At 40.1% G+C, this 16,158-nt stretch overlaps 1 protein-coding gene across 4 annotated transcripts in view; it reads left to right on the forward strand.

Moving 5' to 3' along the window:
- The first annotated feature begins 15,187 nt into the window (after positions 1-15,187).
- pspc1 (paraspeckle component 1) overlaps positions 15,188-16,158 on the forward strand; it is a 46,159-nt gene continuing 45,188 nt past the window's right edge. The window contains exon 1 of one of the 4 annotated variants that reach the window (XM_056770183.1): positions 15,188-15,933. In XM_056770183.1, coding sequence (XP_056626161.1) covers positions 15,571-15,933 — 363 coding nt within the window. In that variant the 5' untranslated portion in view covers positions 15,188-15,570. The remainder of the gene's footprint in view (positions 15,934-16,158) is intronic. The other 3 variants (XM_056770176.1, XM_056770190.1, XM_056770199.1) reach the window with 3 other exon arrangements.

A 16,158-nucleotide genomic window follows, 5' to 3' on the forward strand; every position in this document is an offset into this window, starting at 1 on the left:
TGCAGGAGAGTGTGGAAGTAAGCCGGTGCAGATCCAGTGATATAGGCAAGCATTAGTGACTTGAATCTGATACGGGCTGCAACCGGTAGCCAGTGAAGAGAGATGAAAAGGGGAGTCATGTGAGCCCTTTTGGGCTGTTGGAAGACGAGGCGTGCTGCTGCATTCTGAACCAGCTGAAGTGGTTTGATAGCCTTTGCAGGAAGACCAGCAAGGAGAGCATTGCAGTAGTCCAACCTTGAGATTACCAGGGCCTGGACAAGGAGTTGTGCCGCATACTCCGTGAGATAGGGTTGATCTTTCTAATGTTGAATAAGGCATATCGGCATGACCGTGTTGTCTTTGCAATGTGATCATTGAAGGAAGCTGTTCATCAAATATGACTCCGAGGTTCCTGGCTGATTTGGAATGGGTGATTGTGGTATTGCCAAGATGGATGTTGAAATCGTGTTGGACCGCAGGGTGTGCCGGAAACACGAGTAGTTCGGTCTTGGCAGATGAATGCAGCACGCCTTCTCCCTTTTATACACGGATATCCGGGGGAGGAGTCCGGCATGCAAATTTCATTTGCCAATTTCATTTGCCTGTTTCAAAACCAGTCAAAAGTAATAGGTTCTCAAGGGCGAACCCCATCTGTCGGTTCGACACAAAGTCTCATTCCCTCCATCAGAGAACTGAGGTTACATCCGTAACAAAGACGTTCTCTGTATTTTTAAATTTGGCGTTTAAAATGTGATAATCTGAAATGTCCAAAATATTTCCGTGGTCTGCCATTGTGGGCAACGCCCATTAGGAAATTTTGTTGTAAAATGCATTATGTTAAAAAAGCAATGGCAAATCGCTATGAAACTTGGTAGGGTTATGTTCTCGGAGGACCTGTAAAGTAACAGGCTAGTGCCCCCAAGTGGTCAAGAGATATAACAAAATTTATTAAAATAATTGAAACATAAGAGGAAATCGACATAATGTTTTTTGATTCACATTAGTATATTTGTTGGCTCAAGCCGAGTTCATTGATATCAAAGTTGTGATATTCCACCATACTTCCTGTCTGCCATATTGAATTAAATAAAAAACATACTTTTTCAAACTCCATCTACAAAAGCTTTCTAGCTTCTAGAGAAACCCTTAAATACAGATTTATAAAAGCTTCTTCATTGATCAAATGGTACTCATATACAGCCTCAAGGAAATGAACGTGTGTAGTCTGATGGGGAACAGGTGTCGGTAATTAGAATTCTGTTGAATCGGAACAGGTGCGTGAAACTGGTAATCTGGTGTCTGGGGGAGGTGCGGCTGGCGGATCTGTGACACCCTCACACAAGTTTGGTGACATTTATATGACAATTATATAGTGCTCTTTATGCTTTAACATATCTGCTGTGCAGAAACTTATCATCCGAAATGTCCACATGTATTTCCCTTTATATTGATTATGATACAAAGTAAAGTACATTACAATATTTCTAGTATCGCCCCAATTATGATACTATCCTTCCTTAATAGTGTAATATATTGTTATTGTGGCAACGTTTCTTTAAATAGTCCAATCATTCTAAATTCATTGTAAAGTATATTTCGTACGTTCTTGTGGATTTCATGTTTTTGTGGACTTTCCCTTGTTCCTGTTTGCTTTAGACTTATCATTTGGATCACCATCTTTGCCTGTTTTTTTTTGTTCCCCTTGAGGGAATTATTTCAGTTTGAACTCCAATATTATTTATAGTGCTTTTCCACCATCGAGGGTGTTTGTTTTTTGCAATAAAGTATTAAACAAAGTTTGTTTAACCCTTCACCTGTCTGGACTTGGGTTCTGTCCATGTTCCTGACAGAAATAAGTTTAGACGAAGATTATCCATGTAGGCAGAGCTTGTTCAGACTGAAGTAATCACGCAATCGAGAGCCAATAGGCTTGTTTGACTTGATGCTGCGCTGCAAGATCCGACAGGCGTATGACATCAAAGTACCACGAGAGCGATTCCAAAAATCCTAAAAAGTTTGCTTTCGAAACGGTCTAGCTGTATTTAGATGTCAGACAGGGGCGCCGCCAGGAATTTTGGGCCCCATGACAAAAAATCTAATTGTGTCCCCTCTGCGCAGCTGTTGACACTACATCTATAGGACCTAACTGTCCCATAAAAAGCTTAACATAACTCTAATTAAAGGCTTGTAACCTTCTTGCTTCTTGTAGTTCAATATTAGTAGGCCTACTAGCACAATATTTACCGCTGGTGATTTGTACATGCATGCAAGTCTAGTATGCAGTTCACTATTCGATGCAAGATTAAAAACAACCATAAAAATGTGCTGAAATGTGCAAAAAAATAATATTTTACAGTCTCAATGTATTTTTATTGTAAAATTTGACAAAATGGAAAATTCTCCTAACAAAATTATTATGAATTATTGTTATGAATTATTATTATAATTATTAATGAAAGATCTAAAAAAAAAGAAAAAATAACAAACTTAAAAATTACCATCATCCTCTCAAAACAATGATTTTTTTTTACTTGGCTGAACATATATGCCAACAAGAAAATAAAGTGGACATGTAAATGGAATTTCCACACCAGGGTTTTTATAGTGATAAACGTTTCCCTGCACTGAATAAATGGTGATTAAATGTAGGCTAACACTAGTCTGTTGCTAGCTATCTTATTTCACTATGGACATTAACACAACAGTTTAATACCACTCACAGACTATATGCCAGTGGTTCCCAACTCTGGCCCGCGAGACCCATTTTCCTGCAGAGTTTATCCCCAACTCTGATATAAAACACCTGAACAAGCTAATCAGCGTCTTTAGAATAGATGCGTTCAACTTAATGCGGCGCTGCGCAAATCTATCATCGTATAACATTTAAGTACCGCAAAAGAGATTCAAGTGCAGATTACGCAGTACGCTTTGATTCGCTCTCGCGGTACTTTAATGCGATATGCCAAACAATCTACGCAGCCCAACATTAAGTCGAACGCGTCAGTTCATGAAGTCACTGATTATCCTCTTCAGGTGTTTTATCAGAGTTAGTGCTAAACTCGGCAGGAAAGTGGATCTCGCGCGCCAGAGTTGAGAACCACTGCTATCGGCTACCCACCTTTCTTGGTGAAAAACTGGGTTACAGTTTGACACCCTTTCCTTTGTCTTTCCTCTCTCTCTTTTCTTTCTTTCCTTTTTTGAAAAGCAGATTTTGATTAAACATTAATAGGCAACATTGAGGTCACTGTGATTCCGGCGCATCTACTGACTGCAACTAAACACCGTCACTGAAAGCGCTAAGGCAGGACCAAACCATTTCATGCAGATACAGGGGGTGGTCGGTCAATATGGATGTTTACTTTTTGGTCAATGGGGATTTTTTACTTTTACTGCCAAAAACAAAGAGATCGTTAATTGTATTATTATATTATTTTATATAATGAATGATGATGGTTTGATAATTTAATATTAGTTTTACATATTTTTTGGGGCCCCTGTCAGTCATGGGCCCTTGGAATTGTCCTAACTCCCCCCCCCCCCCATACGGCGTCCATGATGTCAGATACAGAAGGGATGGAAGGATGGATGTCAGAAATTTACCTAAATATGACATTTTTATATGTATGCTTTGATCAATTTCAAAATTAATTTATTAATTAGGTAGCTGTTTCACATTATTGCTTATTCATTTTCTATTAAGCCAGCTGTTTAAGAATAAAAACTTTCAATGCAGTGCATTTTCTTGCTAAAAGCCATGTTGATTCTAGATTTATATGTAGTTGTCTCTGGGCTCTGTAAAGCTGAACAACACAGCTTCTGTATTATAGAGAAATATTAAATAACAACATGTATGCATATTATGAAGTGTATACAGAAGAATAGTGTATACAAATAAATCAATATACATGAGGAGCTGCATTTACATCATGACAAATGAATTCATTACAAAGATAAGTATCTACTGCATAATGCTCGGGTGCCATACCAACATATGAATACAGAACAATTAAAACCGGCAGCTTCAGTCCCAAATGACTACAATAGGACAACAAGCATGATGGACTTTACGCGGCGCAGACTAATCAGTGAATGACAACAAAGAACCGCGAGAGGGATTAGACAGCATCGCTTGCTCTTTCTGGCGTGATGACTTCAAGTCTGTCCCAAAATGCCATCCCATGTACCCTTTTGGACTCATGCCTAGTGCCCTATGGGTCTGCACTTCCTGACGTCACCAAGTGTGGACTCGGAGGAGGTCCAGAAGACCGGAGTGCGCCATTTGGGAAAGGGCCTTAATGTGTGTTAAACCCGGAAGTTCACAAGACGTGCAGATTTACTGCTCATTTTCATTTCAGTTAGGGCTGGGAGGTATGACCAAAATTTATATAACAGTGTTTTCCAGATTTATACCGGTTTCTTGGTAAATGGCGTTTTTTTTACCACATTTTCTACTGATTGAGAGATGAAATAGTGCTGTTGATTGACTTAAATATACTCACGAACAAACATTTTCAATAAACGATCTTGTTCCCTTAATATCTGCTCAATATAAGCATATAATATGTTTGTGTTTAGGTGGAACTCTTTCTCTATATGCTATGATGAGAAATAAGGGCCAGTAAGTAGGATTGACAGCATGATCTGATCGCTTTCCTCGCACATATCAAATTTGAATCTATTGTTTTATGATTGAAAAAGACACTTTACTCCATGTTGCTCCAGGGGGATTGTCCCTGTGATAAGTGCACTGTATGTCGCTTTGGATAAAAGCGTCTGCCAAATGACTAAATGTAAATGTAATTTAAATGTGATTAAAAAATATGATTTCAGGAAATCATGCATCCATTGTGACTATGTAAAACACAACAGACATCACATGCATGTTTTAATGGTACAATTGTTACTATATTGTTTTAAACTATTAATTTCTGGGTAGATGCTACAAACTCTTGAAGTTGGGAGCACCAGTGCTTCTAAGGACAAAAGTTAATTTCGAGCCATGGTCTCTATTTATTTGCTTAAATATTATGTATACAAGTTACCTTTGACTGCTATTCACTTGTTAAAGAATTCTAAACTTTGCAGTTATGATAGGGGATACTGTTACCATGACAGTAAAAAAGGGCATTTAAATATAACGTAACTTGCAATTGCTATACTAGTGCAGCTTTTCAGCCACGAGGTGCGCACTCCCATTGCGACAGGAAAGAAGTTTCACAAATTCACCTGAGCAGATAATGAAGATAGCAGGGCTAGTAAAAGTGTGAGTGTTTGGCGTGCTGTCCGGGGAGCGGCTTCCGAACTCTCCAGTTCCAAACTCGCCGGTTCCGAACTCGCCGGTTCCGAACTTGCCGGTTCCATCCGAACCTGGTACGCTTCCACCCCCCAATAGGGGCGAGTGGGCCGAGCTTGGAAACGGCCGAACCCAGAACTCACCCCCCAGAGTCCTGCTATCAAAAGCTCAAGGAGCCGCGGAGGTGGTGGAATGTGCAATCCTTTAGAGATGGCTTCAGGTAAGGATCCTTGTCTATTTATGTGCTGGTTCGCTTGAGCTGACAGGGTAGAGTCTATGATTGCTGATTGCGAACCAGCCTGTCTTCATTATATGCTCTGGCTTCTCCCGAACTTTATTAATCGTAAGTCATCCATTAACATCATTTCACAAGTTTACCTGAGCAGATAATGAGGATAGCAGGGGTAGTAAAAGTATGCGTGTTTGGCGTGCTGTCCGGGGAGTGAGTTCCGAGCTCGCCGGTTCCATCCGAACCCTGTATGCTCCCGCCCCCCAATAGGGGCGACTGCGCCGAGCTCAGAAACGGCCGAACCCAGAACTCACCCCCCAAAAAGTGCAAAATAGAAGTTGGACAGCAGCCAGTTAGCGCATACACCCAAAATCGCTGAGAAAAAGGCTTCCTTGATGATGGCTTGCGGTTGCCATGGACCCATAGGTTGTACGGGCCCTGAAGATGCAGTTGTTGCAGTGGCCGCTGCACTTAGAGTTCCGAGGGGAGTTCCTTTTGTAGTCAGGAATCGGGATCCTGTTCCTCCCTCACTCTGCCGCAGCAGAACGTCCTCCCTACCCTTAATTACCCTTCCTCTTCCCCAGAAGCAAGCATTACCACGCGACAGCCCCTGTAAGGGCCCGTGCTTCATTATTTTCTTCAAAAAACAAAAATAAAATAACGAAAATAAAAAAACTATCAAAAGAGTTTTGAGTAAAACAATTTGCTCTCGTCTTGTGCAAGGCCCGCGAAAGCTGACTGGAAGGTCTGTGGCCACCGCGCGCACAGAGCGACTCCCTTCTTAGAGGAATCTCCTGTCCCTTCCGTTATCCTGAGGTAAAATAATTTTTACTTAACCAGCCTATAAAAATTACATTTGTAGTTAGCTTTTACGTTTTAAATGTAAATGGAATTTAAAACTATGAAAATGGCAAGAAAATCTAGTTACGTTTGTTGTAAAAAAAACTAATACGGGTACAGTTAGAGTAGTTCGTTTTTGCAGCTTCCAAATATCCCACAACCGCAAAAATATTATTTATCCCTTTCCGATAAATAACAAAAAGTGATTAAAGGTGTTTTTAAAAACAGTGACACATAAAGTTCTGTCACATTATACTGCGGGCGCTTAATTGGAATCACGTTAGTACGAAGGTAGGGAAATGTTCCCCTAACCTACAGGGAACGTTCTATTAACGTCAAGAAAACTTTCCTGGAAAAAATTCTGGGAACCATACTTTGTTGTCATTCGCTGATCAGTCTGTGCAGCACCACGTGAAGTCGATCACACTTGTTCCCCCATTATTGTTATATGGGACTGGAGCTGCAGGTTTTTATTGTTCCGTATTTCATATGTTGATATGCCCCGAGCATTATGCAAAAGGTACTTATGTTTATAATGCATTCATTTGTCATGACGTAAATGCAATTGTTTATGTATATTTACGTATTTATTTATATACACTACTCTTCTGTATAGACTTCTTAATATGCATATATGTTCTTATGTAATATTTCTCTGCACTACAGAAGCTGTGTTGTTCATCTTTACAGAGCCCATGGACAACTACATATAAATCTACAATACATGGCTTATTACCTTAAGTAAGAAAATGCAATGCATTAAAATATTTTATTCTTGAATAGCTGGCTTAATAGAAAAAATAAGCAATAATGTGAATAAGTAAGTAATTAATAAATGAAAATTTAATTTATCAAAACATACATTTAAAAATGTATCCATCATGTTAACGTAAATGTCTAACATCAATGACACTCTAGCCTTACGTTCTGTGATTGGGCGTTCGCAAGGATTCCTGGGTAGGAGACTTTAGTTCAGTCCGCATCAATGCGAGCAGACTCCTGAGCGCTTAAAAGACACATGGGACAACCTACGGACTCGTAGACTTGGCGAGCACTCGCAATTTAAGTCCACGAGACCGCAAGTCCACGTGAAGTGCGCCATTTTGGACAGGGCCTTGGAATAGCTGGGTTTCAGTCACGTGATTATGATGACGCTCGAAGGCGGGGCGATTTCAGATGGAGGGCAGGAAGTAAATATGGAGAATACGTCTATGGAGGAAACCGTTGCGGAGAGTCCGTATTGTATGAAATTAGGACCAGTTTCAAGCAAAATATACAAGGAGTTAGTAAACAGATATGTTGGTCGTGACCCGTTACTCGTGAAGATGATTGAGCTTTTATGTCGAACTTGAAGATTTGCCAACAGTGGATGCTGTTGACATCACCAACTATCTATCATTTTGACTATTGTTATAAGTGTGGTCTTTGTAAGTTCTGGCTGTTGTTTAATATAAATGCAAACATTAAATGCCATTGAGAAGACAGAATTATAAATGGTGGTTTATTTACAATATTAGATTTTTCAACAATTGTTATAATAAGAACATGGTGTGCAATAACAGATTAGATTCCATTTCATTACATATAATACATATAGCCAGTACAATTGGACTAGTCACTAGCCCTCGTCACTAGTTTTACACAAGTGTAATACTTTTATCCACTGGTCACTAGCAGACCTGCCAACCTTGGAGTATTTTTTTGAGTACCATCAGCCGAAGAGACACAACACAGGTTTTTAACAAATAACATATTGATTGTGAAATAAGCATCGCAGTCACATTTTCAAAAATAACTTTTATTATTGAACACATATATTTAAATTTAAGGAACATTTGTGTTAATTTGTGAGTAAATAATATTCAGTGAGATACCCTTGATGTGTATCAATCACATTCACTTGCAGTAGCACTTGCTCTTGACTGCTTTGTTTCATAGGTCGCTGATTTGGACTTTCTGAGCAGAGCATCAGTAAAGCTTTCCGTGTGACAGTTAGTCCCCATTCCAGCCATGCTCACCTTTCTTGTCACCAATGCGCTTATCATTTCAGTGCTCAGGGTGGCTCTGTACTGGGTCTTGTTTTTTGTGACAAGACTGAAAACCCTTTCACAATCAGCATTGCTGTGGAACACAACCAATATCCCTAGCATCACTCCTGAGAGATTAGTGAAGACCTCCTTGCCTCCCCTTTTCAACAGACCAATATCTCGCCAGGCCTCATCAATACGCTTGCTGACAATGCTATCATCAAAGCTGGTGGTTTGATACATCCGGAACTCATCTTCCACTTGATCAACAGTGATTTCATCAAGAAGAATAGAAGGAAAGCGGCAGATAAAGAATCTGAGAGAAGAGAATTTCACAGATTGCCTTTTTGATATGTCTGCCACAACAGCATGCCTAAGCAGTTCATCCCCAAATGGATATTTGGAAACCATGTATTCAGCTGCAGATGAAAAGAACTTCCTAACATCTCTGAAGAATGGCTTTAGCTTGAGGTTAGCTTGGCTTTTAATAAAGGTTTGAGTGTCATGGCCAATTGACAGTTCCTCATCAGGCAGCTGATTGTCCCTTGTGATGATTGGCTTCATACCTCTACTAATTTCACTCATCATAGTCATCACATGCTCAGGCTTACAGAATGAAAGCAATACCTTCTCCAGTTGCACCTCCAAACTTGGAAGTAAGATATGTATGCATGGCTCTTCTTTTTGGAGTGTTTGGTTGCCAGTGTCAAAAATATGTATGGCTCTCTTCAAAAAGAGTGAATATACCTTTGATATGGGGTCAGTAAGAAACTGAAGTATCTTCTCTGGTTTTGTCAGATCCCTTTTCTCTTCTTTCTTGGTTCTTTCAGGTTTCATTTTTTCTTCTACAGCTGCCATTCCAATTTTATTTTGCATGAAGAGGAATCTGCTTAAGTCGAACTCTGCAGCAGGAGCTTTATCTTCTGGTAGAATGGTAAGTGGGATCACTTCAGGCTTCTGGGTAGAATCATACAGAGGTGAATGCAGCTTTGAGTCTGATGGTAGCAGCTTTTGTTTGGCCAGCTTGAAGGCTGATGGTAAAAGCTTATGTTGGGCCAGCTTGAAGGCTGATGGTGGAAGCTTAGGTTGGGTCAGCTTTGAGTCTGATGGAGGCAGCTTTGGTTGGGCCAGCTTTGAGTCTGACGGTGGCAGCTTTGGTTGGGCCAGCTTTGAGTCTGACGGTGGGAGCTTTGGTTGGGCCAGCTTTAAGGCAGATGGTGGGAGCTTTGGTTGGGCCAGCTTTAAGGCAGATGGTTGCAGCTTAGGTTGGGCCAGCTTTAAGGCAGATGGTGGCAGCTTTGGTTGGGCCAGCTTTGAGTCTGATGGAGGCAGCTTAGGTTGGGCCAGCTTTAAGGCAGATGGTGGAAGCTTTGGTTGGGCCAGCTTTAAGGCAGATGGTTGCAGCTTAGGTTGGGCCAGCTTTAAGGCAGATGGTGGCAGCTTTGGTTGGGCAAGCTTTGAGTCTGATGGTGGCAGCTTTGGTTGGGCCAGCTTTGAGTCTGATGGTGGCAACTTTGGTTGGGCCAGCTTTGTAGCTGATATGCTGGTAGAAGGAGAAGCTTTAGACAGATGTCTGAGACCAGACAGAGGCTTTGTTGACTTGGAGGGCTCGGTCTTCTTTTTCTTTCCAGCATCCACTTCTTTTTTAAAGAAAACAGTAAGAGGATCCCACTGTTGCAGTAGACGGGCCATACACTGCCCCAAAGACAGCCATCTTGTGGAGGACAGCTTGAGGATCTTTCTCACCTCTGCATCGCACATGATCTGTATGTCACGTAGACATGACTTTCTCTTGCTGCTTTTGTCCAGATAGTAATAAATTGTGACAAGAAAGTCTTCGATATTCACACTAAGTTGCCTAGACGCCCTCTCTGCAGCTAGATGTATCAGGTGGCAGGCACAACCCACTAGGTAGATGTGTGGATGCTGTGCCTTCAGAAATGCTGCTACACCTTTTCCCAAACCTTGCATGACTGCAGCATTGTCAGGTGCAAAGCTGACACAATTTGACCATGGTATGTCTCTCTTTTTCAGTTCACCATCAAGTAATTCAAATATTGCTTTCCCAGTAGACTCTCTTGATTCACAAATCTTGAGCAACATTACAACTACCCTCCCAAGACTGGGATCAAAAATCCTAACAACAATAGGGTACATTTTTACATCCTCCATATCTGTGCTTCCATCTGTAGCAAGGCTGTATGGAGACCGCTTCATTGCTTCTGTAATGCGCTCATCATCATTCCTGGCCAGGACTTTTACTATGGATGCTGTCTTGGTTCTGGCACAGCTATACTGTTTGGCTATCTCACTATCGGGAAACATCTTCCTAAAGAGTGGTCCAGCATGGTCTGCAGCAGCTAACGGCAAGTTGTGTTCTACAATGAATGTAGTGAAAAGGGTTTCTGCCCGAATTGGCCTCAAATCTTGTGATTTTAGGAAGAATGCATTAATTTTAGGGGTTGAATCTGTAGCAGCCACAATTTTTAAATGTTTTTTCCCCTCTACGTGACGTCGACAGTCTGAAAGACACACACATTTATGGGAATCAATATTAACAGACTAGTAAACTATTATCAATGTTGACTAGCATCAGCTGTACAATTTAGTAAACTTTTTTCATTTTTTATCTAATAAAGATAGAATAATATGGCTAGTTTTTTGTTTGTTTAAAAGCAAAGGGAATGTTTTCTCATTTAATTAATGTTCATATATTCCATAAAGAAAATATTAGGGGGTGTACCTGAAGCCTACTTATTGTTATTATCACAAATGATTTATGACAGCTGGCAACTTTATCAAAAAATGCTGGTCGGAAAATAATTAATAATATACACACATCCTGAAATGGGCGGGACCACAAATGTGTTCTGTTCATTAAAGAAAATAGGCCTTCCTAAAGCCACAATTTTACCTGAGGCTCCCTGGTGGCTGACATCAATATCATAATTGCACAATGTGCAAAATGCATGATTCAGCAGTTTTGATTGGCGGAGACACGGCCATTGCTCCTGATACACTTTTAGGAACTGCTGTGGGGCATGGGCTCGTTTAATTTTTTTAGGTGGTCTGCTGCTTTCTCCCTCCCTGTCTGTGTCCTCGTCTGATGTCATTTTTTGCTGCAAGTCATACACACACACACACGCACAAACAAACAAATCTCGGTAACTTTCTATGCTGCACACATGCACTTCCCAGCCTGCCATAATCTTCTTTAATAATTATAAACTTGAATAAATAACTAATCTCAAAAGATTGCATATGAGATATTATATTATTGACAATTATCGAGAGCTCGACTTTGCAGAGCGCCTTCAATCCGCTCCGCTGTCAGGCGGATTCCATTTTCTGAAAGATAACGGTGCCGCCACGCCGTTTATGTGACTAAAACTTGATGCTCTCTCGCAAATATAAATGCACGTTATTAAGTGTGAGAATCCACCAGCGCAATCGGGACCTATGTTACTTGGTAAAATCATGGTAACTTTTCGTGAGAGCTCATTTATAAATCAGAAATAATGGTAGCGCATCTTCCGGGAAAGTGCACGTTATCAAATGAGCCCGCGAGATCATCGACAGCATAGGATTAAGCTAATTCAATATTTCAACTTTCTACATCCACCCGATTCATTTACCTTAGAGCTCAGAAGCCGTCTTGACTTGTCGTTTCAAACAATGCGTAAGAAGGATCACGCAGGAATTTGTGGTTCCGCCGATTTGCTGACTCTTGTTATTGATTGATAGGCCATAGGACATGTCAATCATCGCCGCTTTCTTTTCGGGGGAAAAACTCCGTGCTATGATTGGATATTTGATGATTGGTTCCTTTTTTCTGTTGCTTTTTCTAAGTAATGCACGCAGCAGCCATCGGGTTTTTGCGTAGTTTAGAGTGACAAATCGTACCAGCGTACTTTGAGGTGAAAATGCGTACCTACTACGCAAAATGCGTGCAGGTTGGCAGGTCTGCACTAGTCACGCTGCTTCGGTTCGGAACTTTCGGCTGTCTGTGTCAGATCCTGGCTCTCATCTGTCTGTTGGAGATCCAACACAGCCTCTGCACATTTCGACCGTCTTTGTTGGTCTTCCTTGAGCGTCATCCTCTGCTCTCGTTTGAGAGATGCCTCTGATTTGGGTTTAGTTTTTGGGGACCTTAGGTTGACCGTCGGAGCCCAATCTACCGACTCAACGTCACCCAAAGCGCTAGGGCAGTCAAAAAAGCCCAAATGAACTGCATATTAGACTACCGTTAACTTTATAATAATTACTAAGTAAAGAGCATTTAACGAAAACCGAATGCTATATAAACACAGACACAAAAAACAATTTGGCTATATAACATAACCTCCGACGAAGTGGTCGCTGCACACACGGGCATTAACAGACTCTGCTCCTCCCGACCGCAGAAGTTCGTTAAAAATCCACTTTTTACGGCGTTGTTCTGTGAACTTTTTACATTTCTCACATTTATGAGTGACAATCTTTGGTACTCTGTAAAATCCTTTTCTCTGTTTGAACGATTGGAGCAGCCGTAAACTACACAAAACATTGGCATTTTTTCAGACGGCACTGGCAGATCCTCAACTATTTTACTTCCTGCCCTCCATCTGAATTTCGCGCTCTCACGATGCAGCATCGTGACGTCACGTGAAACCAACCTATTGAAAAACGGCCCCTATCTCACTCTGACATCTCCTCCTTGTCGCTACCCGATCCGTCCCGGAAACACGATTTGTTCCGCGCATGCGCGAAAGTAAGTCTACTTCCGGCCGAAATAATTTACGGCAAACACGATTTGTTCCGCGCATGCGTGAAACTCCGTCTACTTCTGTTCGAAACAATTTACGGCAGTTTTAATAAAAAAGTTGTTTGTCCATGTCGCTACCCGATCCGTCCCGGAAACACGATTTGTTCCGCGCATGCGCGAAAGTGCGTCTACTTCCGGTAATTACCATTTTCACGACAGTCGACTCGATGCGTTCTAATTGGCGCCACTTCCTGTTATCTTAGATGTTTTACGACAGTCTGTTAGTGGCGATGTTGGAGAGTACAAAAATGGTTTACAGCGCTATGGATTCGTTTGTGTTTTATGAACGACTTCAGAAATTTCTCTTAAAAGGAGAGATTCCTGACTGTCCTTCAGAGCGTCGTTAGGTTGAGTGAGTGGGTGGGTGGGGTTTGGGTTGTTGTTTGGAATAACCAAATGTGTAAATAAATGTAATAAATACATAAATAACTTTTTCTGTGTGTTTCTTAAATGCAGACATTTGTTAAAATATTAGAAAAGTAAGGTCAATGCCCTGTTCCTTAATCTGCAAGTTAAGTAAATGAATAGATGTTTGATTGTGTGACTGAGAGAGGCTGGGTGGGAGGTTGAGATTTAGTGAATGACTAAAGAAAATAAGGAACAAATGTAAAAATAAATTGGATGAATTCTGAAAATCCTGCTTGTCAAGGGCAACCAAGGATTTCAATAATCTAATTAGGTTATCAATTTGTGCCACATATTAACCTTGACATATTTTGCCAAAAAAAGGTTTTAAGAGAATCACTAATAAACATATTCATTTTAAGTTTTATAGTTTTTCTATAAATAAAGAAGTATTTTTATATATAAAAATCAGTTTCTCACTCCTGACATATAATATTTTGTCATATTGTATTTTCTTGGAATCAAAAAATATAATAAAAAGAAACATAAAGATTATTAGAGAAAAACTACTTTTCACTCTTTACAGGATTCCTTGTGTATCCCTCCGTACGTTTCACCAAACCATTATCAATCAATATGTTTGATGTCTTTTGATGTTAATTGCTCTTTTTTATACAGAGTTTATTAAAAAAAATATTTCCGGTATGGACAAACAACTTTTTTATTAAAACTGCCGTAAATTGTTTCGAACAGAAGTAGACGGAGTTTCACGCATGCGCGGAACAAATCGTGTTTGCCGTAAATTATTTCGGCCGGAAGTAGACGCACCTTCGCGCATGCGCGGAACAAATCGTGTTTCCGGGACGGATCGGGTAGCGACAGTCCATACCGGAAATATTTTTTTAAGTAAACTCTGTATAAAAAAGAGCAATTAACATCAAAAGACATCAAACATATTACAAATGATAATGGTTTGGTGAAACGTACGGAGGGATACACAAGGAATCCTGTAAAGAGTGAAAAGTAGTTTTTCTCTAATAATCTTTATGTTTCTTTTTATTATATTTTTTGATTCTAAGAAAATACAATATGACAAAATATTATATGTCAGGAGTGAGAAACTGATTTTTATGTATAACAATACTGCTTTATTTATAGAAAAACTATAAAACTTAAAATGAATATGTTTATTAGTGATTCTCTTAAAACCTTTTTTTGGCAAAATATGTCAAGGTTAATATGTGGCACAAATTGATAACCTAATTAGATTATTGAAATCCTTGGTTGCCCTTGACAAGCAGGATTTTCAGAATTCATCCAATTTATTTTTACATTTGTTCCTTATTTTCTTTAGTCATTCACTAAATCTCAACCTCCCACCCAGCCTCTCTCAGTCACACAATCAAACATCTATTCATTTACTTAACTTGCAGATTAAGGAACAGGGCATTGACCTTACTTTTCTAATATTTTAACAAATGTCTGCATTTAAGAAACACACAGAAAAAGTTATTTATGTATTTATTACATTTATTTACACATTTGGTTATTCCAAACAACAACCCAAACCCCACCCACCCACTCACTCAACCTAACGACGCTCTGAAGGACAGTCAGGAATCTCTCCTTTTAAGAGAAATTTCTGAAGTCGTTCATAAAACACAAACGAATCCATAGCGCTGTAAACCATTTTTGTACTCTCCAACATCGCCACTAACAGACTGTCGTAAAACATCTAAGATAACAGGAAGTGGCGCCAATTAGAACGCATCGAGTCGACTGTCGTGAAAATGGTAATTACCGGAAGTAGACGCACTTTCGCGCATGCGCGGAACAAATCGTGTTTCCGGGACGGATCGGGTAGCGACACTCCTCCTTAAACTCCACACTCCAGCTAACTCCACACTCCAGCTCAATAGGTGGCGGAAATGCACCCAAAGCTGGTTTGCCAGCTGCCATTACAAAACATAAGAAGTAAACTCACTCGTTTGCTAGTCGAAGATATAAACTGTGGTGTTTCAAGTAATAGACTAGACGTTAAGTCTTCACAGCTATGGAAAAGCATAATCTTAAAGAGGTAAATACTGAAAATACTGTTTCGTCCTCGAAACCTCAGAATGTAAAACTTAACATAGAATCTCCAGCAGACCGCAGCGGATACATGGAGGCAGGAACTCTTTCATCGTGGGACCATAATTCTGCATTCAATTCTGAAACCGTTACAAAAGAGGATGCTATAGAATTAAAAATAAACAGAAAACCCGACGAGAAATTTTTTAATCAGAGATGCCGACTGTTTGTCGGTAATCTACCAAAAGATATAACAGAGGAAGATTTCAAGAAACTGTTTTTAAAATACAGCGAGGCCAACGAGGTGTTCATCAACCGAGACAGAGGATTCGGCTTTATACGCCTGGTAAGTTAACGCGCTAAATCAGCGTTTCTTTCCAAAAATACGTATTTTATTCTTATATATGGTTATTGAGCATGGATCTTCAACGCTTTTCGGGGCAAGGGTCCCCCCTTAGATGAGAGATGCATGGACCTGATACTAAATCTATAAAACCGAGCTATTTAAATATAAACAACCCATATTGTCACATCACTATTATGCATGTTATTGTTGCACATAAATCATTTT

Source organism: Triplophysa dalaica, chromosome 2 (genome assembly GCF_015846415.1).
Source record: "Triplophysa dalaica isolate WHDGS20190420 chromosome 2, ASM1584641v1, whole genome shotgun sequence".
NCBI classification, from domain to species: Eukaryota; Metazoa; Chordata; class Actinopteri; order Cypriniformes; family Nemacheilidae; genus Triplophysa; species Triplophysa dalaica.